General features: G+C 40.4%; 1 protein-coding gene across 8 annotated transcripts in view; it reads left to right on the top strand.

The window, feature by feature from the left end:
- The window catches only part of LOC119955553 (DENN domain-containing protein 1A-like), a 641,178-nt gene that overhangs the window by 146,969 nt on the left and 467,411 nt on the right, over positions 1–26,798 (top strand). For all 8 annotated transcript variants that reach the window (XM_038781844.1, XM_038781841.1, XM_038781843.1 and 5 more), the window contains exon 3: positions 21,057–21,100. In XM_038781844.1, the coding sequence (XP_038637772.1) occupies positions 21,057–21,100 (44 nt within the window). The remainder of the gene's footprint in view (positions 1–21,056; positions 21,101–26,798) is intronic.

Genomic DNA, 26,798 nt, shown 5'->3' with positions numbered 1-26,798 from the left:
AAAAAATACTTAGATAATTGACAGCAAAGCAATTATTTTAAAAGCTTGAATAATTTGATTCTATAAGGGCCAAAGGACTGCAACAGCTTTGGTAAATGAATGGTTTTCAGTTTTGAGTTTACAATTATGTAAGGTACAGAAATGAAGTTGCTCATCAAATATAAACATTACATTTTCATTAGTTTGTCAATAAATGTTATGATACACATGCTTGGATAAAATATCCCAACATCTCTGGCAGTTAATACAATTCTTGGTATTTGTAAATCTGCTGCTATTAATAATTGAATTCTTCTTGTGCTTATTGATAGATGCTCTTTACCTTTACCCCTTTCCCTATGCCTTTCCTTTTGTTTATTCTTCTAGCCTTTGGTATAAAATTTATCTGTTTCACATTAGGTTATCTCTACCTGTGTTCAGTAGTTTTTTTTTAGAAAATTCACCTTTTCCACAACCGTTTTCTTATCTTGCTCTTATCCCTCTATGGCTTTCAAATAAGCACCTTTGAGCATCCAAACCGTACCTTTGTTGAAGACTAGGGGATGCAGGACCTAGCAAGGCAGCATTGGACAAATTGTGACCTATGTGCATGAGACACATTAGGCACTCAGAATGGTGTTGAGGGGAGTTCAGTGCAGGTTCTAGACTTGTGTGGGAAGACGTTCCAGAAGGGGATGAGGGGATGGTAGACTTCATGCTTGGGTTTAGAACTAGAGTGGGTGGCTGGGAGTCTGGAAGAAAATTGATAAGTGTTGCAGATTTCTATCACATCTTACATATTATGTCAATCTTCCCTTATAATGCATAGTTTATGTGTAATTAAATTAATTAATAAATCTGAAATAAAATGCATATTTTATTAACACTGGTCACAACAATACAATAATTTTTATGAACACCTACCTGTCCTTCTGGGGAACAAATGTGCAGTACTTGCCCAGTCTGGGCTACATATAACTCGAGGCTCACACCAATGTGGTTATCTGCCTGTTGAAATTACCTAGCAGACCACTCAGTTGTTTATGGCTCACCACCAGCTGCTCAAAGGGCAAAGAGGGATGGGCGGCTAGCCTGGCTGGTGGCGCTCATATCCCAAAAAAAAAAATCAGCAACTTTAGTGCAGAATACAACTAGGGCTACCTTGACATAACCATACAGAGTTTGCAAAACTTTAGATGAAAACTGCTAGCTTATGAGAGCAAGGTTTAAGGAGACCTTGAATGTAAAATGACTAAATTAGAAGGAAACTATGAAGGATCTTGAAAAATTATGACTATATGAATTTGACCAAAAGCTGTGCCCTCTGGCACTAAGCAACTTTTGGGGATAACTTTTGCTACACATACAAGGGCAGTGGCCAGGTAGCTAATGAGCGAAGGGTGTGGTGTGCCATTTTCTACATTAAAAATACAATATAAATACAACTTGTTGTTAATATAATGCAATGTGAAAAAAAGCTGTGGAATAATGCCTACCTAATAAGATTATTTTAAAATATTCTTGAACTGGTATCCCCTTTTCACAAGTGATATGCCAGACTTTTGAACTGGGCAATGCAAGATATCAGTTTCTGTGCTTCTACAAAAAAGAATAATGATCTTCATTTGCATTCCATATCATTTTTTTGTTCTGCTAAAAACAGAATTTTAAATTTATGTTGGTCAGATTTATCGATGTTGCCACAAATATCCACAGGGATCAAACTATTTTTTTGTTAGGAACAAGTAGAAGATTGATTATACATATAATTTGCTTAATGTGATCTGCAGTATCTTGTTGTTGAATGGTCTTACTGTTTTCACCAGGTGCTTAAAAAGACATGCACAGGGATTTTTCAAAGGGTAGAAGCCTTTTCTGATGAACCACAAACTAGAATGTGCATCTGTGGGATGGAAATGTCCCTGTTGTTTCTCCAAAAGCTACAACAACAGGACGTCTCGATCATCTCTCCGTCTTTGTTTTCTTTTCAAGAGTTTTGGATAGAGAGTGCAACAGCTTGATGGATAATGCATTGTATGCTACTGCTTTCTCTTCCATAAATGTTATGGTAAAGTCTTGGGGTAAAAATAGTCCACCGACAAGCAGGACCCAGACTTTGCTGATGCTTGCCAATTGAACACACCATCCTGCTCTCATGTCTCCACGTCTGTCCTTGGCCTGCTGCAATGTTCCAGTGAAGCCTCGCACAAACTGAAGGAACAGCATCTCATCTTCCAATTAGTCTGTCGGACTTAACGTTGAGTTCAACAGCTACAGACTCTCTCCTCCACCTTCACCCATTTTTATTTCTATCAGTTTAATTTAATTTCTTCCATCGATCTGTTTTTCTCGTACCACTGTCTCTCCTTCCCACTCGGACCATCTGTTCCCTGTTACAGGTTATCCTTTGACACACTGCTTCTCTTTGTTCTGCCATTAACACATTCAGATCTCTTAAAATACCACTTTCAGCAGCCTTTTGAGCCATGATCACCACCATTTACATTCCCTTTGTCTTTTTGTCCACAACATCTTTGTCAATCTCTACCTAGCTTCCATTTCTATCCATCCCGCTGCTCCACCCCCCCACAAGAGTATAAATTTCATCCAATTTCCAGTTTTCTCTAGCTCTGATGACGAGTGATCCAGACTTGAAATGTTAGCTCTGTTCTCCACAGATGTGTCAGAGCTGCTAAGATTTTCCAGAATGTTCTGTTTTTGCCTCGTATTCCAGCATCCAAAGTAATCGCAGTCGGACTATTTAGGGAATGCAACATAATCAGGAAATAAAGAATCTTGCTCATCACGGGCTGTGCTGGCTTCAGATGACTTGGACATCATGCGGTTTCATTCTTTTAACATTTAAAAAAATATATTTTTATTCTCCTTTTTCACATTTTTTCTTTCATGCATCACTGTACAAATGAGGTCATTGGAAATAAGAAAAAAAAACTATGCATGAAGATTGAAGTTATTGGCAACCTGTGTTCCTTTCAGTATTCAAAGCTGGGGTGCTCTTTTGGAAGTCGGTGCAGACTCGATGAGCCAAATGGCCTCCTTCTGCACTGTAGGGAATCTATGGTTTGGTTTGTTCTGAAAGAATATCTCATTTAGATTAGTGTGCCCACTGTGACTTTAGCATCATATTGTGCATCGAAGCAAAACTTGACTATTTCTAAATGTTGTTGTGATGGCCATGCTTGAAGTTAAGACACTCAGTTCTGTTCGTAGACTCTGAATTTAATGGGTGAATTTGCAACATGCAGGCATTACATTTTGTTAAAACAAAGGAGCATAGCCCATCATATTTCACGTTAAAATTAATGAATATATTACCTAAATTTCCTGAGTTGTGTATCTTGTGAGAATTGTGGCGTTTATTCAACATTGTCGCTTCTTCTCTGGCTTTCTTCTAGTCTTCCCTCAAGCTACACTTCAATGCTGTCTATCCATCTGATTTTCTTCTTCCTCTTCCTTAATTTCTCCTTCAATTGTTGCCAGGTCCATGCTATTGGCTCATAAGATCATAAAACACAAAATAAATAGGAGTAGACCATTTAGTCCCTCGAGCCGGCTCTGCCAATCAATAAGGTGATGACTGAACTGATTATGGCCTTAATTGCGCTTTACTGCCTGCCACCCATAACCCTTGACTCTATCGAAGATTAAAAATATGTCAAATTCAGCCTTGAATGATCCAGCTTCCACGGCTCACTGGGAAAGAAAATTCCAAACACTAATGACCCTCTTGGGAGAAGAAATTCATTCTCGTCTCCATCTTAAATGGGAGACCCCTTATTTTTAAACTGTGCCCCAGTTCCATTTCTCCCCTGAGAAGACACATCCTCTCAGCATCTACCCTGTCAAGTCTCCTCAGAATCTTTTATGTTTCAATAAGATCACCTCTCATTCTTCTAGACTCCAATGAGTAGAGGTCAAATCTGCGCAATCTTTCTTCATAAGACAAACATTTCTTCCCAGGAAACAGCGATTGAGACTTCTCCGAACTGTTCCAGTACATAAATGTCCTTTTCTTCAGTAAAGAGACTGGAACTGTACACCGTATCCAGGGTGTGGTCCCACCAATGCCCTATATAGATAGTTGAAGCAAGATTTCCCCACTTTTATATTCCATCTCTCGCAGTTCAGGCCAACATTCCATTTGCCTTCCCAATTAACTTGCTGTACCTGCACGCTGACCTTGGTGTTTCATGTACAAGGATACCCAGAAACCTGTGTGCTGCAACACCCTGCAGAGTCTTCATTTCCTGAACTTCTACTCTTGATCTAAGCCACTCCATTTGTCTTTCTGTCCATTCAGCTGATTCTATGGAGAAACGATTATCAAGCAAATGCACTAAACTGGATTTCTAAATCCGTGGAGCCCATGATGCTAAACTAAGTATTGTTGTGTTCAGATCATGCCTTGAGTACTGGGCCCAAGGTTTGTGATTAAGCCTTGGGGCAGTGCAGAGATGAGCTCCAGGATAATCCCTAACAACAGAATATTAAGGTATGAGAAAAACCTTTAAGCTTTAAATGAAGACAACTGCGAGGAGACTTCACAGTAGTATGTAAAATATTAAATTATGTAGAAAATTTAAAGCATTACTCCATGTTGTAACTCAATAGGACAAAAGGCAGAGGTTCAAAATGACAATAGGCAAATTTAGGACTATTTGGTGTGTTTCGTGCAAGTATGATAAACACATGAAATGGATGACAGTGTAAATTAATGGAGATAACAACCTTGTAAGAGTCTGTTGGATGTTTTAATTGAGTAGTGTGAGATTGTAGGTTTTCCCGATGGTGAAGATCAGCCAACTTGCCTTCCTTATCTGTGCTTTCTTTGTGATTAAATGATCATTGGCCAGTTGTCAACAAGGGAATATCTGCCTTCATTTGGAAAGAAGCAAGATTGAACATGCTGTTTGGTGAACTATATGTCTCTTGGGTGAATTGGAAACGTGGCAGTACCACATTTTGTTGGTACATTCAGGAACTAACTGTGGGTTTGTGGAGTGCTTGCAAAACGTATTCTCCATCAATATATGTGTAAAGTAACACCGATAGAAGTATTTTAGAGCAGTACATTGCATGTATATTTCATTAACGTGAGGACATATCTCAGAATGTCAACATTTTTCTTAAAGAAAGGAACTGCAGGTGTGTGTGTGTGCAGGAAAGGGTGTCTACCTTAACAGACCCAATTTATAGCCTGACTCGATCATCTGAAGGAGGTCCTTTCTATTTGAGCAATTCCCCACAATTTATTAATTCAAATACATTTCTGTTATATATTTTGGTTGGAATGGGGAAGCATAAGAATATTTAAAATTGCTTTATACATTCTATCACCTACGAACTACATGTAGATCTGCAGTACAGGGTATATATGACAAAAACCCATATTTATATAGCATCGTTAACATGAACTGTCCCAAGGCACTTCACAGTGTTATAAAGTATGACACTGAGCGAGAAAAGAAGATACTAGCTCAGGTGACCAAAAGCTTTTGTCAAAGCATTATGTTTTAGGAAATGCTTTAAAGGAGGAAAGCAATTTAGAGAGGCCCAGAGGTTTCAGGAGAGAATGCCAGAGCTCGGGGCCGAGGCAACTGAAGGCATGGTCACCATGGTGGAACAATTATAATGAGGCATGCACAAGAGACAGAGGATTGCAGAAATCTGAGGGTTGTGGAGTTGGAAAAGATTACAGATGCAGGGGCAAGGTCATGAAGGGATTTGGAAACAAGGATGAGAATTTTTAAATCAAAACTTTCTTTGACTGGGCGCCAACATCGATCAGCAAGCACAGAGCTGATAGTGGAACAGGGTTTGTTACGAGTTCAGACATGGGCAGCTGAGCTTTGGAGGGGGTGTGCTGGAGCAATTGACTGTAGAGGTCACAAAGAGATTCTTTTTCTTTTTTAAATATAAATTAAAAGCATGCAATAATTTTTCCAATTAAGGGGCAATTTAGCATTGCCAATCCACCTAACTTAAACATTTTTGGGTTGTGGGGGTGAAACTTACGCAGACATGGAGAGAACGTGCAAAACTCCACACAGACAGTGACCCAGGGCTGGGATCGAACCTGGGACCTCGGCGCCGTGAGGCAGCAGTGCTCACCACTGCTCCACCATGCCGCCCTTCAGTCACAAAGAGATTGATCAGGGATTCAGCAGCAGATGAGCTGAGATGGGGGCAAAGATAAGTGACAAAATATGTAGTCTTAGTGATGGCATGACTATGAGGTTGGAAGCTCACCTCAGGATCAAATGTGATGCCAAGGTTGCAAATAGACTGGCATGATTTCAGTTTGTTTCCAGGGAGAGGGATGGAATCAGTAGCTAGGGAGTGGAGTTGGACTGAGGAGGACCGAAAACAATAACTAGCTACAATATTTCCCAATATTTAATTGGAGGAAATTTTGCGCATCCAGTTCATCCAAATGGCACCCTGTAAAAACATGAAAATATTGTTTTCAGAAGTATAAATACTACAATATCATGCAATAAATATACCTTCTGAGGACTCTGTTTTGAGGCTGCTGGATCTTGGATGCTGATTAATTTTATGCTACATTGTGTGCTGCATTATATGGGATTTACTGCACCTTAGCATAACATGCCGCATGTCTCCCAGGGCCTGGTTTTATAATAAGAGTGGTGTGCATTTCAGTTCAATCCATCCATCGAATTCATACATACCGTTTGGCCCATCGGGTCTGCCACGTCCCTTGGAAGGAGCACCCTACTTAAGCCCATGCCTCTACCCTATTCCCGTAACCCAGGGGCAATTTAGCACAGCCAATCCACCTAACCTGCACATCTTTGGGAGTAAATCGGAGCATCCAAAGGAAGTCCACACAGACACTAGGCAAAAGTGCAAACTCCACACAGGCGGTCACCTGAGGCCGGAATTGAACCCGAACCCCTGGAGCATTGAGGCAGCGGTGCTAATCACTGTGCCACTGTGCCGTTCACTTAAGACGTTCGTGATTGTGAGAGGGTGATGATGAGAAAGCAGTTTTGTTAAGTTGGTAGCAAAATTGAATTCAGTCTTTACTGTTTTGAGAGTTTTGTTTAAGTCCATAGCATTTTCCACCCGTTTATTTTTGGAAACTTTCCACATTTACGAGATATCATAAAACAACATTTTTCATCAAAACAGACAAAAGAAGCTTTGTCTAACACTATTGATTGATTTTATGTCCTACCTACAGGGGATCAGTTTATGGAAAAGTACAAGTTAAATGTCTGATCTCAAATATTGGACTGTTTTCAATTTATGACCAAGGTGATTGTTACAGCTTCAGCAATTTGTGCTGTTGGCTACGAAGTATAGTAATTTATCCTTACTTTCAAAGTAGAGTAATATAGTTAGGTAAAATTAAATTTATTTAAAAACGACTTCTACATGCACTGATATGTGGCATGACCGCTGCTAAAGTGGAAAGTTAATTTAGATACCTTCAATCCAAAGTGGACTAATATGGGACAATGTTCAAGCTGCAGAACTGGGCTCCAGAACATGTAAAAGACCAATGCATAAGTACCTTGCTGATGCTCTGTTTTGTGGCATATTCCCATCCTGTCAGCTGGAAAATCATGTCAGGTTGAGATTCAGATTAGAATCTAGCTAAGCCTGTAGTGCAGTCCTTAGAAATACTTCTTTGGCTAAAACTCCATGAAATTGAGCAATGAGATTATGTGGTTTACCAGTATCAAAGCTGTGTATTCTAGTCTTCTGATGGTGGTTTGCAAATTTCTTCATTGTTGGAGCTAAATCTTTACAAAGCATGCAGTGCACTAGCAAATTTACATTAATACCTATGCCCATATCAGCATTATAATTTGTACAAAAATTGGAGTTGTAACCTTTCATCACTCAGAGAAAAAGGAAAGGTTTCAATTGTAAAAGTGGAAGAAACAATTAAGAGGAATTATAATTAAGTTATATGGAGTTATAATCAAATCTGCAGTTTATACAGATTTTTTTGATTTAAATGCAACACCATCAACGTCATAGATTCATCAGGTTTTACAGCACCGAAAGAGGCCCCTTTGCCCATTGTGACTGCACTGACATTCAAAAGACTATCTATTCTAATCCCATTTTCCATCACGGTGCGTAGCCTTTCCGCTACGTCGTTTCAAATGCTCATCTAAATGCTTATTAAATGTTGAGGTTTTTAGCCTCTACTGCCCATTCAGGCAATGAGTTTCAGATTCACACCACCCTCTGGGTAAAAAGGTTCCCCCTCAGATCCCTCTTAATTTCCTGCCCCTTAACTTAAATCTATGCACGCTGGTTATTGACCCCTCTACTAATGGAAAAAGTTTCTTCCTTATCTACACTATCTATGTCCCTCATAATTTTGGACACCTCAGTGAGGTCCCCCCTCAGCCTTCTTCTCTGCTCTAAGGAAAATAACCACAGCCTAACCAGCCTCTCTCATAGCTGAAACGCAGCTGAAAGATAACTTAACTGAAATATTGTGATAGATTTCCAATTAAAAGCAGATTAATTGCAAAAGTTGCAGGTTAGGTTTAAATTCTAGATAACCATTAGTAAAAGATCATTCTAAGCTATAAGTAAAATTTGGCTGTTGAAATATTGCTCGGCACATTGGAAGTTTTATATGCAAGATAGCTGTGTGATTGTGAGCCACAACTGAACTCTATCGATTAGAATTTGGGTAGTCTTATTTCAAGTATTTTTTTAAAATTCAGGACACTCTTGCATCTATGTTATTTGCAGTACTTTTCTTATTACTGTATGATTATATTGCTTCCTTATTGAGAATGGGACAAAATGAGTAAGTAAAAAGGATCGAAAAAGCATTGTCCCTGTTTGTTTCACCAGATAATACAATTACCCAGTAAAAAATATGTTTTCTAGTTACATTTGTTTTAGACTCCTGATCCTTATTCCATGCAAAATATTGCTGTCTTTTTCAAACCTGATATGAAGTAAAAATCTTGTTGCTCCAAGGTATCATGTGAAGTATAAAAATAAACTGAGAATAGTTGTACAAATAATGAGGTGCATGTTATGACTCTAAAGATGCTCTTATCCCATCAATATTTTGATTTTTCTAACATGACTTCTCTGAATTAGCTAGAGACATGTAAACAATATAAAGTTGGCTGATCCAAACTTTCTGATAGAGAACAAAATCTATCCTCTCAACACTGCAACACTAATTTTTCTTTGCAGTATAGGTTTAAGCAGATTAGAGGGTAAATGTATGACCCTCAAGCGAAACCATGCTGTTGCTGTCTCGGTAATTGAGGTGTTACCCAGATGCAGAAAGAAATAATTCTGCAGTCTATAGGCTCAAATGAATCCACAAGTGTTTTCTATTCAGTTTTGTCAATAATTACTTCGCCTCAATCTTGCTTCCCTTCAGGAAATGCTAGTAGACGATCTCAAGCTTGACGAGAGAAGATTTATTTATTCTCTGTGGTTGAACGCCTACCTGCAAAAACATGTGCAAATATTAATTCCGTTACAAAAATGGAAGCAGTGTGACCCCAGCATCTTGATCCTCAGCCTTTTCATAACACTACTTAGTCTGCATTGCCTGCAACAAATAATTTAGGGTTGGCTTTTATTCTTTTAAAATACTGCTAGCTGTACATGCAAATTCTTGAATATTGACTGAAATAAATTTCTAATCCTTAGCCATTGTACAAAAAGGGTTTTAAAAAATAAAGATGAACAGTGTTGTAAAAATTGCTATTGAATGCAAAAATATTTTTGGATCAAATAGATAATTTCCTGTGCGGCTGGCTTTCAAAACAGTATATGTTTGAGTAGTTCACACACCCACGGTGTGCCTAATTTACCTGAATATTCATTCTATGGGCAAGCTATTCTATGGAACATATCTGAACCTGGGTTGTGATCCTATCTTTGACCCCAGCCAACTCCTGTGCTTAAATAAAACCTAAGAGAATGCACAAATGTTTCTGCAAACCAGCCGAGACTCCTCTCCATATTTTAAAGTGATGGATCAATAAATGCTTTCTTCTGCCGCAAAAATTAAAGGAGGCCAACCCATGGCTTACAATGGAAATTAGACATAGTATTAGATCCAAAGGAAGAGGCATATAAATTGGCCAGAAAAAAAAGCAGAGCTGAGGATTGGGAGCAGTTTAGAATTCAGCAAAGGAGGACAAAGGGATTGATGAAGAAGTGGAAATAGAGAACGGGAATAAGCTTGTGGTGAACATAAAGACTGAGTGTAAAGAATTCTATAGGCATAGAAGAAAAAAGATTGAAGACAAATATTTGTCCCTTACAGTCAGAAACAGTGGAATATATAATGGGAACAAGTAAATGACTGACCAACTAAATACATACTTTGATTCTGTCTTCACAAAGAATGACGAAAATAATAATGAACCAGAAATATTGGGGGACATGGGGTTTAGTGAGAGGGAGGAACTGAAGCAAATCAGTATTCCTAGAGAAATTGTGTTGGGGAATTTGATAATATTGAAGGCTGACAAATCTCCAGGGCCTGATAATCTACATCTCAGAGTACATAAGGAAGTGATCCTGGAAATAGTCGATGCATTAGTGGTCATCTTCCAAGATTCCATTGACGCTGGGACAGTTCCGACAGGTTGGACGGTGGCTAATATCACTCCACTAACTATAAAGGGAGGTAGAGAGAAATCGGAATTATAGATCCGTTAGCTTGACTTTGGTGGTGTGGAGAATGCTAGAGCCCATTATAAAAGATTTAAAAGCAGAGCACTTTAGAAAAACAGATTGGACAGAGTACGCATGGATTTATGAAGGGGAAATCATTCTTGACAGATTACTGGAATTCTTCGAGGATGTAACTAGTAGAATTGATGAGGGGGAGCCAGTGGATGTGGTTCATTTGGACTTTGAGGCTTTTGGCAAAGTCCCACATAAAAGATTAGTGTGTAAAATTACAGTGCTTGGGATGTATAGAAAACTCATTGGCAGGCAGGGAACAAAGTGTAGGAATAAAAAGTTATTTTTCCAAATGGCAGGCAGCGACCAGTAGGGTACTGCAGGGATCAATGCTCAGACCCTAGCTGTTCACAATATATATTCAGGATTTAGATGAGGGAACTAAATGAAATATCTTCGGGTTTGAAGATAACACTAAACTAGGTCGGAGAGTTGGCTGTGAGGGGGATGTAGAAATGCTTCAGTGGGATTTGGACAAATTGAGAATGCGCAAATGCGTATAATATAGATAAATGTGAGATATTCACTTTGGTAGCAAACACAGGAATAGATTATTATGTGAATAACTGTAGATTGAGAGAGGCGAGCCCCCTCGCTCTTGTGTCACCCCTGCTTTTGCGCTCTTGTGTGCCTCCTAGTTCTTGCTCTTGTGCACCTTCTTGCCCTCCTGTGCGCATCATCCACTCGTGAAAGTGCTTGTGCGCCCCACCCAGTTTCATGTGTGCACTCCCTTGTTCCCTCATGCGCGCACTCTGCGTTCTCGAGCATGTCCCTACTTTTTCTTGCTCTCGTGCCTGATCCTGTTCTCGCTGTCGTGTGTGACCCCATTCTTGCTCTGTGTGCGCCCAACTCGTTCTCGCTCTCGTGCTCGTCCCCCTCGTTCTCGCTCTCGTGTGCACGTGCCTCACTCTCTTGCATGCGTGTCCCCTCGTTCTCGCGCTCGTGTGCCCCGCCTTCTCGCTTACCACGAGCACATCCCCTCTTCACGCGCATTCCTTCCTCACTCGCGTGCTCGCACGCACCCCTTTTTCTCACTCTCGTGCGTGCACCCCCATCTTCCCTCTCTCATGTGTGTGCACCCCCTCCTTCCCGCTCTCGTGCGTGCACCACCTCCTTCCCGCTCTCGTGTGCGCGCGCCCCCTCCTTCTCTCCCTCTCACGTTCTCTCTCTTCCGTGCCTCTCGTGATCTCTCCTGCAAGCTCTCTCACTATGTCTCCTGTGCGCCCTCTTGCGTTTTCTCTTGTGCGTGCCCTCTCATGCACGGCCTCGTGTTCTCTCTCATGCGCGCCCTCTCATTCTCTCTCGTGTACACCCCTGTCGCGTTCTCTCTCGTGCGCACCCCCTCGTGTTCTCTCTCGTGCGCACCCCCTCGTGTTCTCTCTCGTGCGTGCCCCTTCGTGTTCTCTCTCGTGCGCGCCCCCTCGTGTTCTCTCTCGTGCGCGCCCTCTCATTCTCTCTTGTGTACACCCCTGTCGCGTTCTGTCTCGTGCGCCACCCCTCGTGTTCTCTCTCGTGCGCACCCCCTCATGTTCTCTCTCGTGCGCGCCCCCTCGTGTTCTCTCTCGTGCGCGCCCCCTCGTGTTCTCTCTCGTGCGCGCCCCCTCGTGTTCTCTCTCGTGCGCGCCCCCTCGTGTTCTCTCTCGTGCGCGCCCCCTCGTGTTCTCTCTCGTGCGCGCCCCCTCGTGTTCTCTCTCGTGCGCGCCCCCTCGTGTTCTCTCTCGTGCGCGCCCCCTCGTGTTCTCTCTCGTGCGCGCCCCCCTCGTGTTCTCTCTCGTGCGCGCCCCCTCGTGTTCTCTCTCGTGCGCGCCCCCTTGTGTTCTCTCTCATGCGCGCCCCCTCGTGTTCTCTCTCATGCGTGTCCCCTCGCGTTCGTCCCCTCGTGTTCTCTCTTGTGCACGAGTCCCCTCGCCTTCTTTCTCATGCACGTCCCCATGCCTTCTCTCTCGTGCATGTCCCCTCGCGTTCTCTCATGCGCGTCCCCTCACGTTCTCTCTCGTGCGCGTCCCATGCGGTCTCTCTCTTGCGCATCCCCTCGCGTTCTCTCATGCACGTCCCCTCGCGTTCTCTCTCGTGCGCGTCCCCTCGCATTTTCTCGTGCACACCCTCTCGCATTCTCTCTGACTGTATCCTCATTTTCTTTCATTTCTTCCCGCTTTCACCTTCTCTCTAGTTCGTGTTCGCGCTCTCTCTCGCTCTCTCTCTCTCTCTCTCTCTCTCTCTCTCTCTCTTACCAATATGGTAAAAATTTGGAATTCTCCAACAAAAAGCTGTAGAAGCTAGCTCAGTTAATTTTTAATCGGAGCTCGATAGTTATTGGGTCGACGGGGGTATAAAAATATATGTAGGAAAGCCAGGTAAATGGAGTGTAACAGATCAGCTTTCTCATTGAATGAATGGCTCTGTTTCTGTTTTTTCCCCCCTTTTGCTTCCTCATTTGTTTGGCTTCAATTGGATTTCATTGGCTTCTCAAATCACAATTAATTTGTTTCAAAATTCCTCATCTGCACATCCCTCCATGGCCTCACCCTTCTTGCCCTCTGCACCCTTCCTCTCCTCCAAGTTATAGTGTGCACCTTGTGTCTCTGACCCTTTTTTTTGTTTCACCAATTGCAGCTTTGCTCATGGGCCCGCATGCTGGAGTGCTTGCCTTGAACCTCTCGACATTCCTTCTTCATTATCTCTTTCAAAAACTTCCATAAATTCTCACCCTTCTGTCCACTATCTGAACCCCTTCTTCCCACTGCTCAGCCTTTTCCCTTAAGTGAGGGTGTATTATAATGTAAACTTTGGTTGCTTTTGGACATGTTTAACTGTTTCGTTACTTTTTTTAAAGTATCCAATCTGAAGTTTTGAAAATGATTTGAGGGCCCTATTTTGAGTAGAGCTGAATCTAAGCAGTGCTATTTTTGGACCGCTCTTTGTTTAGTTTACATTATATTAAGTAAAACTGAAAAACCATGTAGTAGGAGGATAGGGTGTGGGGGAGTCTTTTGTATCTGAATTATTTCTAGTTCAAGAAATCACTGTAATTTTGTTCTGTTTCATATTACTAGAAGATGCAATGGAAACCTCTCTGAAAGTGCCAGAAAATCTTAACAGTTTGTTTGCTATTAATGCAAATGTTTGGGCAAAGATCCTGGTTGGCTGTAATACTGAGCAGCTTCTTTCAATGACAACAACTTGCATTTATTCAGTGCCTTTAACGGAGCAAAAATATCTTCTTGTACTGCTTGTTCTGAGTCAAACTCATTGCCAGTACATGGGACATGCACTCTTTAAAAGGCGTAGATTGGTGAATAAGCAGGGGAATGCTTGGCAGTAATTTCTATTCATCTTCGCAGACATTTTTTTCTTCCAGAAATTGCTATCCGCAATGTGTTCCTCACTGCTGTAGATGAGCCCTCTTGCATTATATTTTAAACCATTGGTACTCTGTGTTGCATTGATTAAAGCCAAAGAATAACATAAATTTAAATACATTAAAGAATGATACATTGTTTTCTATAATCACCATTTCCAAATGAAGATATACAAGACTTCAGAATGTTACCAGCCTATTTAAAACTCACTGAAATACACAGCTGATGGAGTGTAATGCACAAAGTACAGTACTTGTAAAACCACACAGACACGCACATGGAATCCTGCCAAGCAGAAAGTTTTAAGACAGTTTGCTTAACCACAGGGTGCCAGATTCTTACATGTTGCATGCTGTTTGCAAGAAAAGTGTTCTGTTGCTGCTAAAGAATTGCAAACAAAGCTGATTATATACTGATTCAATAAAGAATCTTTTTCGGCAGTCTTGGCTTCATGCTTCAGAAGTTTCTGAATTTTTATGACACTTGGGTAGTTAAGTAAAAGTCAAATGTTTGGTATTCACATTGCACAACCCGTTTAAAAAAAAACTTTTATTCTTTTTAAGCCCAATCAATAGTGTTTATGTCTCATGTCAGCCAATAAAAGTGAACTTGGCATCTTTCTACATATTCAGACAACCATTAAAAAGATGATGTCTGACTTGTGTGCGGTTTTTAATTTTGATCCGCTGGTTTTAATTTAGCACAATTCTGAGCATGTTCAAAGAGGGGTGGGGGGGGGTGGGGGGGGGGGTGGGGGAGAGGATATAGACGTGTTTTACACTTTATACAGTGAAGATTCTGTCTACAAATCAAATTTATTGCTTATAGCATGAATATTGATTGCATTTTGGGAGCTGGAACCTTATTTGCGTTTCTAGTGCAGGAAGGGGCAGTGCCAAGAATGTCTAGAACTATATTAACAGCACAACTGCTATTCTACCGGAGGCTTTAGAATGTGGTTGGCCACCAGTAGATTACCTGAAAATGATGAACGTAATGTTGACTTTGGTAAGTGGTGAAATGCTGAATCTCTCTTCAATGGATGCTGCCTGTCCTACTGAGTATATCCAGCAGTTTCATTTTTTTATTTTGGTAGGTTAATTGTCTGAGCAACTCGCCATGACAGTGCCCAGTGCATGTTGGAAGATAATAGCACTGTGCCCTTGCTTTTGGAAGTTGTGATTTGTTCTTAGAGTGCAGTTTCCATTTGTCAATTTGTTTCTGTTTTTTCCATCATTGCTATTTTCTGGTTGCCGCCTTGTATTTATGTTACAAAAACTCCACCGTGAAGTTCTGTATTCAAACAATATGGTGGAGGGACTTTATTTCAGGGCTCTGCTCCAGATCATTGGACAGCAGTGGGATCAGTATCACTACAGTCTCTGCAGAACAATCATTTGATGCTCCCACTCCCCCACTCCCTTTGACGAAATATTGGACAAATATATAGGTAGATGCAGGATTTTATGGAAGGAATCCTATAACTGCAGGAGAACGTACTAGAGGAATGCCGTCTGATTATTTAATGTTGTACACAACTCCTTGTACATACCCTTGAACTAAAGTCACTTTTTGGATGTTTTTCCCTAGATACATGATCCACGTATCTGACTCGATATCCCAATATTTTCTTTATTTTGTCCTGAATTGAAATGGCTGTAGTGGCTGGTAGATATATGATGTGCGAGTATCTGGCTGCGTTTAAAATACCCTACGTATTGGGGAGAAATTTAATTTGAGATAATTACTTGACATCATTGTTCTGCCAATTTGCAGATGCCATTCGTACCCCTTTTCTTGTCCTCTCATCTAGCCACTTAGCCTGCTTTCTATTCAGTGGAGTCTATCCATTATGGAGTGATGCCACGGTATAAAAACTTCCAAATCTGTTTGTAAGTAGATTGGGGTTTATAGTATGTAAATAAGCTATATACTCTAACTTATTTCACTGATGAGGTACAAAAGATTAGCCAAAGTCACAGTATGTTAACTTCCTGTCCAGCTCTGAGTCAATTATGATTTAAATTGAACATATCTCGAAATAAACACAGATGAATCCTCTGTACAATATTTCATAACAACTGATATAGTTACCCATTTTCCTTCACTTGGCCAAGTCAATATTTCACAAGTGATGAGTCTTTCAATGTCATAAGGCAATTTTGGAAAACACAATATTTTATATGTAATGGAAAAATGCTGAAAATACTCAGCAGGTCAGACAACATCTGTGGAGAGCGGGGAAGAAGTACAGTTACAAGTAGATGAACCTTTGTCAGCACTCTTTATAAAAAAAAATAATTCCCTTTGTAACAAATTCCACTTTGACAGGTTGATCCTCCATGTCTGAGGGAGAGCTGTGAGAGACAAACTGACCTGGGTTCTTCAATCTTGAAGATATGTCTCAGAAACCCTGGTAGAGTTGCATAAGATGTGTAAGATACTTCGTTGAGAAAGTACTGGTATATCTGGAACAGTACTTTTGGATATATCAGTGCAGCAGGACAAGGGACTACAGTTTTGAGAGTTGTGAAGGACAAATTTAAGGAAGATGATATAGAGCATTTCCATTAATGGTGGTTCAGGCCCAAGGTACTTCACTCAGTTAAAACAAAAATGGGTAAATGCTGCAGTGAGGAAATGGTAGAGTTCTGGAAAGCTGCAAACAAATTTCCATTTTTATTTTAATCTTGGTGGTTTTATGATTTCTGCAACTGTGGGCTATTTGACTCTGCCTTGGACTACTTATTGTAATTTGACTGGTGTGTTTATTTTATGTTGCAACCTTTCCAGTTTGCCGAAAAGTGCAATATCATTAATTTGGCTGCCAGTTCTTAGTTTTTGCCTCAGTTTCAGGGAATTTTTTTTGACTGGAAGATGGTTTTAAATTGTAGCATTCCACTCCCACTGACACACACACTGCATGTGGACAAGAACAACATTGTTCACTGGGTGAATTACATGCTTTTCTTTTGCTTCCGACGCCTGTATTGCCCTATGGTTTGACAACAAAATAAGCATTCAATTTTGTCCTTTGTGGGAAGCTCCACCTTGTGGCTTCACTGAAAAGCTGTGCTCTTTAATCAAACAATCTGCTACTGTACTACAGCATGCATGAAATTAATATTTTTGCAACTTCCTGTTTTTTTTCCAACTTGGACTTAAGGGAAACTTTAATTATTAGGATGTATATTTTAAATGAGTCATAGTGAAAACTCTTGAAACCTATCGTGCAGTATTTAAAACTGATTCCAGTACATGGAGATGTGTCAATTTCCTGTGAGAATTGGATTTGACCAGGGACTGCCAAGTCTGAATAGTTGTGGCTTGGCAATTCTGCTTGATTTACAGCTTGCACTTCTGTAGTATTCATCATGTATAGAAAGAGTCCTCGGAGCATTTTCAGTGTGGTGGACAGTTCAGTATAGCGAGGGGGGAAAATGAGAAGGGATGAGGGAATGGAGGTTTTTGAACATAGGATGGAAAGTGAAAAGGCAGAGATGCAGAGAAGAAGGTTCTTTGGGCAAAGGTAGCTTGAAGAACAACCAGTGGTGGAATCTGCGGAACCAGGATTACATGAAGACATGGAATCAAAGGTCACAAATTCTGGAACTGGCTAGGAATGGGGAGATTTTAAAATCTATTGAGATAAATGCTGCGTACTATATTTCACAGTTATGTAATTAGGTAATAGTTGACATATTTGGCACACTGACCATATAAAATTGTGTATAAAGTTATTGCTCATTACAAGGCATTTAATAATAACTACGTAGAATGTACAGTAGAGAAACAGACCATTTGGCCCAACCAATCCATGCTGGTGTTTCTACTTCATTCAAGCCGTCTCCCATCCTTCCTCACAGGTCTATCAGCATAACCCTCTTTTCAATTCTCCGTCTTCTGCCGATTTAGATGCATCGATAGTATTCACTATAATTAGTCTCTGGTAGCAACTTCCACATTCTCATCACTCGGTGGATAAAAATGTTTCTTCCAAATAAACTATTTGATTTTTTTGGTGACTGTCTTACATTGATGGCTTCTAATTTTGACCCACAGGTTGAACATGTTCTCTATCCACTTGGCTCAGAAGCTTTCATAATTTAAAATTAATAATTGAGCGAAGTCCAAGTGAATAGCTGTTTCCTATCCAAGGGCCACTCCCTCTTTCCACCCAAAATTTTGTAGTTCCTATTACCAGTATATACAAGCGGAATACCAGTTCTTTTGCAGGTTGCACTTTGGCATTGGATCATTAAACAGCAAATATAGGGGCTGGTTTAGCACAGGACTAAATCGCTGGCTTTTAAAGCAGACCAAGGTAGGCCAGCAGAACGGTTCAATTCCCATACCAGCCTCCCCGAACAGGCGCCGGAATGTGGCGACTAGGGGCTTTTCACAGTAACTTCATTTGAAGCCTGCTTGTGACATCAAACGATTTTCATTTCATTTCATATAAAATAAGACTCAATGACTGTAGTAATTAATGAAAATTGGTTTTGTTATTTTTATGTCTCAACATAAATACTGTCAATTAGTAAGTTAGATTCACAGTGAAAGTAAGTTCAACTTGCACCACAGCAAGGCTGAAGGTTGATTTGTCTGTTCAGTTATTGAGCTGGCTGTCTGCCTGCCTCTTGTCTGATTATGGAGAGGCGAGTGTACCCTTGCTCCGAGAGCATATTTTATGATACAGAAGGGGAAACTTCTGGCTTCATATTTCCATGGCCTGAGGACCTACTTTTTCCTTGCAGTATTCCATTCAAATCCAAACCAGTGGATCAACTGATTTGAGGAAAATGCGGTCATAATAACAATTACATTGAAAAGAAAAAGTAATAACAGCAGAATAAAATAATGGAAAACTGTACATGTGAAATTTGTGTGTGTAGCAATGGTGGTGGTGGGGGCACTCAGGATAATTAATGTAAAATCCAGTTAACATATTTATTTTCCTGATTATATAAATGTGAAAATAAGACCTGATGCAGTAGTTATCTGGATAGATAGGTTTTGGAATGGTAACTTAAATATAATTTGAGAGTCATAAAATTATTACAAATAGCCAGTGGAATTCATTGGGTTCTGGATTCCAACGAGTATGTGAAATTCATTTTTTCATGAAAAATCTATTAACAAGGCTTATATGCAAACCAATTATTTTTGCTTTAGAATATTAGATTGATATAGTGAATCAAAAATTCTGTAACTTGTAACCATCTTAGAATTAGATCTACTTCTTAGTTAAATATGAATTTAGGCTCTTGCATATTATCATGGTAATGTGCTGAACAAACCCAAATTCTCATGAAATACAATTTCAAGCCAATATTTCAATTACCCCAGTCAGTAACCTGAAGATTAAAATGTATTTCAGTGAAAGTTTTCTTGATCGGGGTGCCTGTGCTTTGTTATTGATGTAGCTGCAGTTGTCTTCTGAGGAATATTTTTCAAACTATTTAAACCTCAGCTATAGTGGTTGCCCCACACAGTCAAATAGCCTAAAACACATTACTGTGACCTGTTAGGTGGGGTCCGATTAGTCAGTCATTACAATTTGCTATCAATGAACTTGTTAAGTCAGTCCATTACTTTCTGCTAATTGTAGCTTTTCTACTGTTATGCCAGAAAAACGTTTGATTTGTTTATGATCTTTACACTTTCTTAAAACAGACATTTTTGTCATATCAAGCTTCAATGTTTGCACAAAATAAAGCCTAAAGGGTTAAAGATATGTTCACCAAAATCAATAATGTTCCCAACACGGAAATCAAATCATTATGTGGATCAACTTTGTCTGAATTGACTTGCTCCACTATTTTTTTTCTCATTTACCTAGCAGCTACAGTACTCTAGGGATACCAGAGCATGACTTGAGCGCAAATTACATAAAGTTGCTGGCATCAATACTAGTGCTGTGTTACATACAAGCATACATCCCATGGCTGGAGGATGTGCTTTGCCTATACATTCTGCAGGAGACTTTTGAACTAATTTTACTCTGGAATTTTAAGAACTTTTTTTCAGCATGAATTAGCTTTAATATGTTTCTTTTCTGTTACGGGGTGTGGAGAATTTTCTTTGTTGTTGTTACGACACTGAATCAATATGCTACTGATCATCATTGTTTTTACTGTGTAATGCTGTTTCATCTGGATCAGCAGTTAATTCTAATTTTGTCTCAATTAACTGCATTCATGTAATTGAGGCTAATAGAAGTACATGACAATCCCCTGCCAATAAACTACATTTCATAATCTAATGACAGCACACATCTGACAAAACAAGTTGAAGCGTATGTTTTAAGAAATATTTTCTGTCACTTAGTGTTCTGTATGTACAGCATTCCTTTTTTTCCCTCCTTAAATCTTTGATACTGTTGTCATGCATGCTGACAAAGGTTCAGCACTGTTCTAATTAGCCTCAAGGAACTGTTTGGAATCAGAGATTTTTTGGAAGAATTCCACGCATTAAATTGACCCTTCTGCATGTCCCCCTATTATTCATAAGTTGATCTGATAATACTGTGCATGCTCTGCTGGATGCTGGTAGCAGAACATCAGTAGCTGGCAGAGATGTAGCCTAAATTTGGGACATTTATCTTATTATGCTCTGTAGTCAGCCAAACTAGGTAGCTAATAAAATCACAATCAAAGCAGGCTCTCTGGAATTTGAAAGACCTTCTGATATTCTGGCAACACATCTCGATGACAATTTGCAGCTTGTAGGAGGTTAAGGTAGAAAACTATCTTGAAGCTAAAGGGTGCGCCAAATATTCTCCTTTTTTCCTAACTGGAGGAGGGAAAAGGGGAAAGCCTTGAACAGTTCTCACTGGCCCTAATCAACATAACAGCCTCAGCTGCCCCTTGGATCCCCTGCCAGGTCCCTATCATCTTCTGATCAAATATTAATGTGTGATACTCTGCTTGCTCGCTAATCCAAAGCCAATTAATATTATCTGTCAATTATTTACAGATCCTGAGGTGCGGAGGCAATTCCCTGAGGACTACAGCGACCAGGTTTGGAATGCGTAATTAACTTTTTTTAACATGGTAAAATTTATTTCAGAGTCACTCAAGATATCACTGCTGTTCAGTTTAATGAAGGAGACAAATGAATTTTTTGGGGAAGAGATGGGGGTGATAATTAAGAGCCACTGAAGAAGATGATGATGACATTGACAGTTTGAAAAGATATACGGTAGGAGGGAAAATTCATAGCCAGCATGGTAATTTTTCAAAGCAATTCTGAGGTAAACCCCAAGCTAACAAATATGAACAACAGATGAAATAAAGTATTTTAAATTTTCTGTCTCTGTTATCTGGCAAATAGCTATTTAAATGACAAATTGGAAGTTCAAATAAAAGAGCATCAGTGACATGTGATGCAAACAATACCTCTGTGAAATTTCTGAAGCCCTAATACATGATTGTGTGACTTGCATTAGAACAGTTTCTCTAACCAGTTCTCTTGGTGGCAGTTCTGAACAGATGCTGCTCATTGTATAAACTATTATGATAAATGGACAAAGATGTTAGTTTATTGCAGAATGTTACCAAAGTAAAGTATCTTTGAAACATAATATATGACAAATCTTTCCATTTATTCTTCTTCCCCGGAGCACCAAGACTGAGAGTGGACTGTGGATCTTCTCTGTTAGAATATTTTTGTGATGACTGCTAGGAGGCGTGTGAGAGCCGCTTACGCTTCTTGCTCTTTGATCCGCCACTGTCCTTGTAGTAATGGCCTGAGTTTGACTCGATGCCTTCCTGTGATAGAATGGGCGCGATGTGGATCACTGTCCTGCACTTTTAACATTTATTCCTAATTAATTTTATTATAGATACTGCAACTAATAAATAACCTTGCATCAGAAATTCTCCCCCAACAATCTCCCCCCCCCCCCCCCCCCCCCCCCCCATCAAATAATTTTGCTCATTTTGATGAAGGATCTTTTTGGAGTACAGTTTTCTAAATGCTAACTGCTCTGTGGCACCCAAGGGGAAGTGGCCAATTTTGAGGTGTGAGACAAGAGAAAGATTGAGAGGTGACATGAAGCTACGTGTGTCCTCCAGGGGATGGCACATGGCGCAGTGGTTAGCACTGGGATTATGGTGCTGAGGATCCGGGCTCAAATCCCAGCCCTGGGTCACTGTCCGTGTGGAGTTTGCACATTCTCCCGTTGTCTGCGTGGGTTTCACCCTCACAGCCCAAAGATGTGCAGGCTAGGTGGATTGGCCACACTAAATTGCCCTTAATTGAAAAAATATATATAATTGGGTACTCTAAATTTATTTTTAAAAAGTCTGTCCTCCTCCAATGCACAGGTGTGAGTCCTAGTTTTGAGCAGAAAATGCTATTGTATATAGTTTAGATGAACAAACTTAACATAGGACAGCACGGTGGTGCAGTGGTTAGCACTGGCTTCATGTCACCGAGGACGTATTTGAGAAACCCATGGGACTAAAATCCGATATATCTCCAGGATCTGATGGCCTTCATCCGAGGGTTCTAAAAGATGACTGCAGAAATGGTGGATGTGCTGGTTATGATTTTCCAAAATTTCCAAGATTCTAGAACGATCCCAACAAATTGAAAGTTAGCAAGTGTAACACCATTATTCAAGAAGGGAGTGAGAGAGAGAATTAACCTGATGTCAATCATCAGGGAACTGATGGAATCTATTATTGGGCAAGTTGTAACAATGCACTTAGATAAACAGCACGTTCAGACAAAGCATGGTTTACAAAAGGGAAATAATGTCTGACAAATATATTAGTTTTTTGAACCTGTATCTAGGAGGATAGATGAAAGAGAACTTGTAGGTGTAATATGCTGAAGGCATTCAATACAGTGCCACACAAAAGGTTAATGTACAAGATGAGGACTCTTTAAGTTGGGGGTAATAAATAAACATGATAGAGGATTGGTTAATCAACCTGAAGCAGGGAGTAGGGATAAAGTGTTTTAAGTTCGCAGGCTGTGACTCCTGGGGTGCTGCAAGGTTCGGTGCTAAGATTTTCAGCTGTTTATGATCTACATTAATGATGTACACGAAGAGACAGAGAGCACTGTTATCCAAGTTTCATGATGATACAAAGCTAGGTGGAAATGTAAGCTGTAAGGATATAAAGTGGTTGCAAAAACTTACACAAAACAAAATACTGCAGATGCTCAAGACCTAAAATACGAACAGAAGATACTAGAAATTAGCAGGTTAGGCGTCTGTGGGGAGGAACAGAGTTACCATTTCAGGTCAATGAACCTTGTTCACCTTCATTGTTTTGTTTCCCTTCTTGAAAAGAAATATAGGCAGGTTAAATGAATGTGAAATAAGGTAGCTGATAGGAGTCTAATGTTGGGATGTGCGAAGTTATTGACTTTTGCAATCAGAATAGAAAAGTAGAATGTTTTTTGAAACAAGCAGATGCTCAGAGGGTCTTAAGTGGACTAGTACAAGGAATAAGGAAAGTTAGCATGGAGGTACACCAAGCAATTAAGAGGCAAATAGCATATTGAACTTTTTTGCAAGGGGTTTGGAGCACAAGAATAAGGAAGTATTCCTACAATTGTATAGGGCTTTGGTGAGACCATACCAGGAATACTGCATACAGTTTTGTTCTCCATATTTAAGAAAGGATACACTTGTATTACAGGTGGTGCAGAGAAGGTTTATCATACTGGTTTCTGGGGTGAGGCAGCCCGATGATGTGATGCTGAGTACATTTCTTCCTGGAGTTTAGTAGAATAAGAGGTGATCTCATTGAAACATACAAGGTTCTGAAGGTGCTTGAGAGGCTATTTCCTCTGGCTGGGAAATCTAGAACATGGGGGCACAGTCTCAGCAGAAAGGGCCAAATACTTGGAACTGAGATGAGGAGAAATTTATTTACTCAAAAGGGCTGTGAATCTTTGAATTCTCTACCGTAGACGGTTGTGGATGCTCCATCGTTAAATGTATTTAAGGTTGTGATGGACAGATTTTTGGCCTTCTCAGGGAATCGAGATATGGGGAACAGGTGGGAAAGTGGAGTTAAGATGATCAACTATGATTGTATTCAACGGGAGGTGGTGGCGTAGTGGTATTGTCACTGGGCTAGCAATTCAGGGTACTACTCTCGGGACCCGGATTCAAATCACACCAAGGCAGATTGTGAAATTTGGGATCAAAAGTTGAATAATGACCATAAGCCATTGCCGATTATTGTAAAATTCATTTGGTTCATTAGGGAAAGAAATCTACCGTCCTTGCCTAATGGCCGATATGTGACTCCAGACGCACAGCAATATTAAATCCCCACTGAAATGCGGCGCAGTTAGGGATGGGCAATAAAGGCTGGCCCAGCCAGTGATGTCCACATCTAGTTAATAAATTTTTTTTAAATGGCGCCGGGGCTACTGGGGCCCACTGGTCTACTCCTTCTATTTCTTATGTTCTTAACTATATCTTTTATTCTTCCTAAAGCTCTTATTTTGTGCCCAGTTTTTAGTTGTTACAATCATATTCAGCTTGATTTTACTAAAACCATATTTTCTGATGGAGTTGTAGGGCACTAGTGCATTGAATTATGCCCTCAGTGGTGAGGTGCCATACAGTGATGTCCTTTCTTTGAAAGGGAGTACAATTTACCAATCTCCTGCAGTTCTCAGCAAGTCAAGGTTGGAACTTCATTAAGAGCCTCTGTATTTTTTTGACTCGGAAAAGATGCATTAGAAGATTTGAACAAAATAACTTTATGGTGTGGGGGACCAGGGGGAAGGGGGCGCTATTGATTAAAGAGAGCATTGATGTATTGGAGAAAGAAGATGCACCCCAGAGGAGTCGAGGATACAATCTATTTGGCAGTTACATTGCTGTGTGTAGTTTATAGGCCACAAACTAATGGGAAGATGTAGGAGACAAGGAAATTACAGAGGTGCAAAAATTGGAGGCTAACTATAATGGACGGAGGGTTTAATGAACTGAGTACAGACTAGTGAAGTAGTATTGTAAGCAGAGGGGTGGTGGTAGCAAGTGTTCCCCAAGTGCATTCAGGAAAAGTTTCTACAGTATGTTTCCAGTCCAACTAAAAAGGTGGCACTTGTTCGTGGGAATGTGGGGCCAAGTAGATCAAGTATTAGTACGAGAGCATTTGAGGACAGTGAACATTGAATCAGAGGGTTTAGTCTGACTAGAGAAAAGGACAAAGAGCAATCCAGAGTAAGAATAATTAAGTGGGAGAAAGCCAGCTACAGTGGGGTAAGAATGAGCCCGGGGCAAATAAATCGGCAGGAAAAATGTTAACTGAACGATAGGCTACCTTCCAAGAGGAGATGGTTTGGACACATCTGAGTTGAAATTTATGGCAAACAAATCCAGAGCTCCATGGATGGCAAAATTAAGATTAACAAGAAAAAAATGTGTCTATGACAGATGTCCGGTAAAAAATACAATTGAGAATGGTGCTGAATGTTGAAGGCTCTGAAAGGAGATGAAAAAACAAATGAGACGCAAACGGGGAGTATGAGAGAGACTGGCAGCTAACGTAAAAGTGAATCTCAAAGTCTTTTACCACTCTTTAACTCAATAGTTAAAGAGTGGTAAAAGGAGGGGTAGGTCCAATCTAGAGTCAAATGGATTTACAAACGGAGCTTAGATGAGGTATTGAATGACTACTTTGCATCTGTTTTTGCCCAGGCAGAAGATGCTAGCCAGGCAAAGAACACTAGGCCAAGTGTCTACAGGTGAGGACGAGGAGCCTAGGCTTTCTATACTTAAACTGATAATGCAGCAAGACTGGATGAGATAACATCAAGGATACAGAGGGAAGCAAGAGGGAAAAATTACAGAGGCACTGACAAAAATCAATCTTCCTTAGACTCGGGGTGCTGCCAGAGGACTTGAGAATTGCAACGTTATACCTTGTTTAAAAGAGTGTATAGATAAGCCCAGCAACTACATGCCAGTCAATTTAACTTTGATGGTGGGGAAATTTTCAAGAAACAATAATTGGGGACAAAATTAATAGTCACGCGTGGGTTAACTAAGGAAAGCTAGCATGGGTTTCTTCAGGGAAAATCATGTTTAACTAACTGGTTAATGTTGTTTTGAAGAGAAAACAGGGCGTTGATGCGGGCAGTGCCCTTGATGTGGTGTGCACGGACATCTAAAAAGCATTTAATACAGGAATGAGCAGACAGAATATGTTTAATGCAGCAAAATCTGAGGTGACTCAGTTTCGTAGGGAGAATATGAGGGACAATATAAAATAAAGGCTGCAACTCTAAATGTGTGGGAACAGCGGAACCTGCTTGTGTGTGTGCCTAAGTTACCGATGACAGGACAGGTTTAGAGAGCAGTTAATAAAGAATATAGTATCCTAGACTTTGTAAACAAGGGGTATTGAGTACAAGAGTAAACAGGTTATGTTGATGTTGTATAGGGTGCTAGTTTGGCTTCCAGTGGAGAATTCCATCCAATCCTGGGTGCCACACTCTAAGGAAGGGCATGAAGGCATTGGAGTGCAGAAAAAATTCATGTGAATGGTTCCAGAGATGAGAAACTTCAGGGATAAAGATAGACTGGAGAAGTTAAGACTGTTTTCCTTTAAGAATTATAGAATCATAAACTGAGGCCATTTGGCCTATCGGGTCAGCACCGGCCCTTGGAAAGAGCACCCTACTTAAGCCCACACCTCCACCCCATCCCCGTAACCCAGTGACCCCACCTAACCTTTT

This window comes from Scyliorhinus canicula, chromosome 21, assembly GCF_902713615.1.
Source record: "Scyliorhinus canicula chromosome 21, sScyCan1.1, whole genome shotgun sequence".
Taxonomy (NCBI): domain Eukaryota; kingdom Metazoa; phylum Chordata; class Chondrichthyes; order Carcharhiniformes; family Scyliorhinidae; genus Scyliorhinus; species Scyliorhinus canicula.
This window is presented reverse-complemented; position numbering and strand designations above follow the sequence as displayed.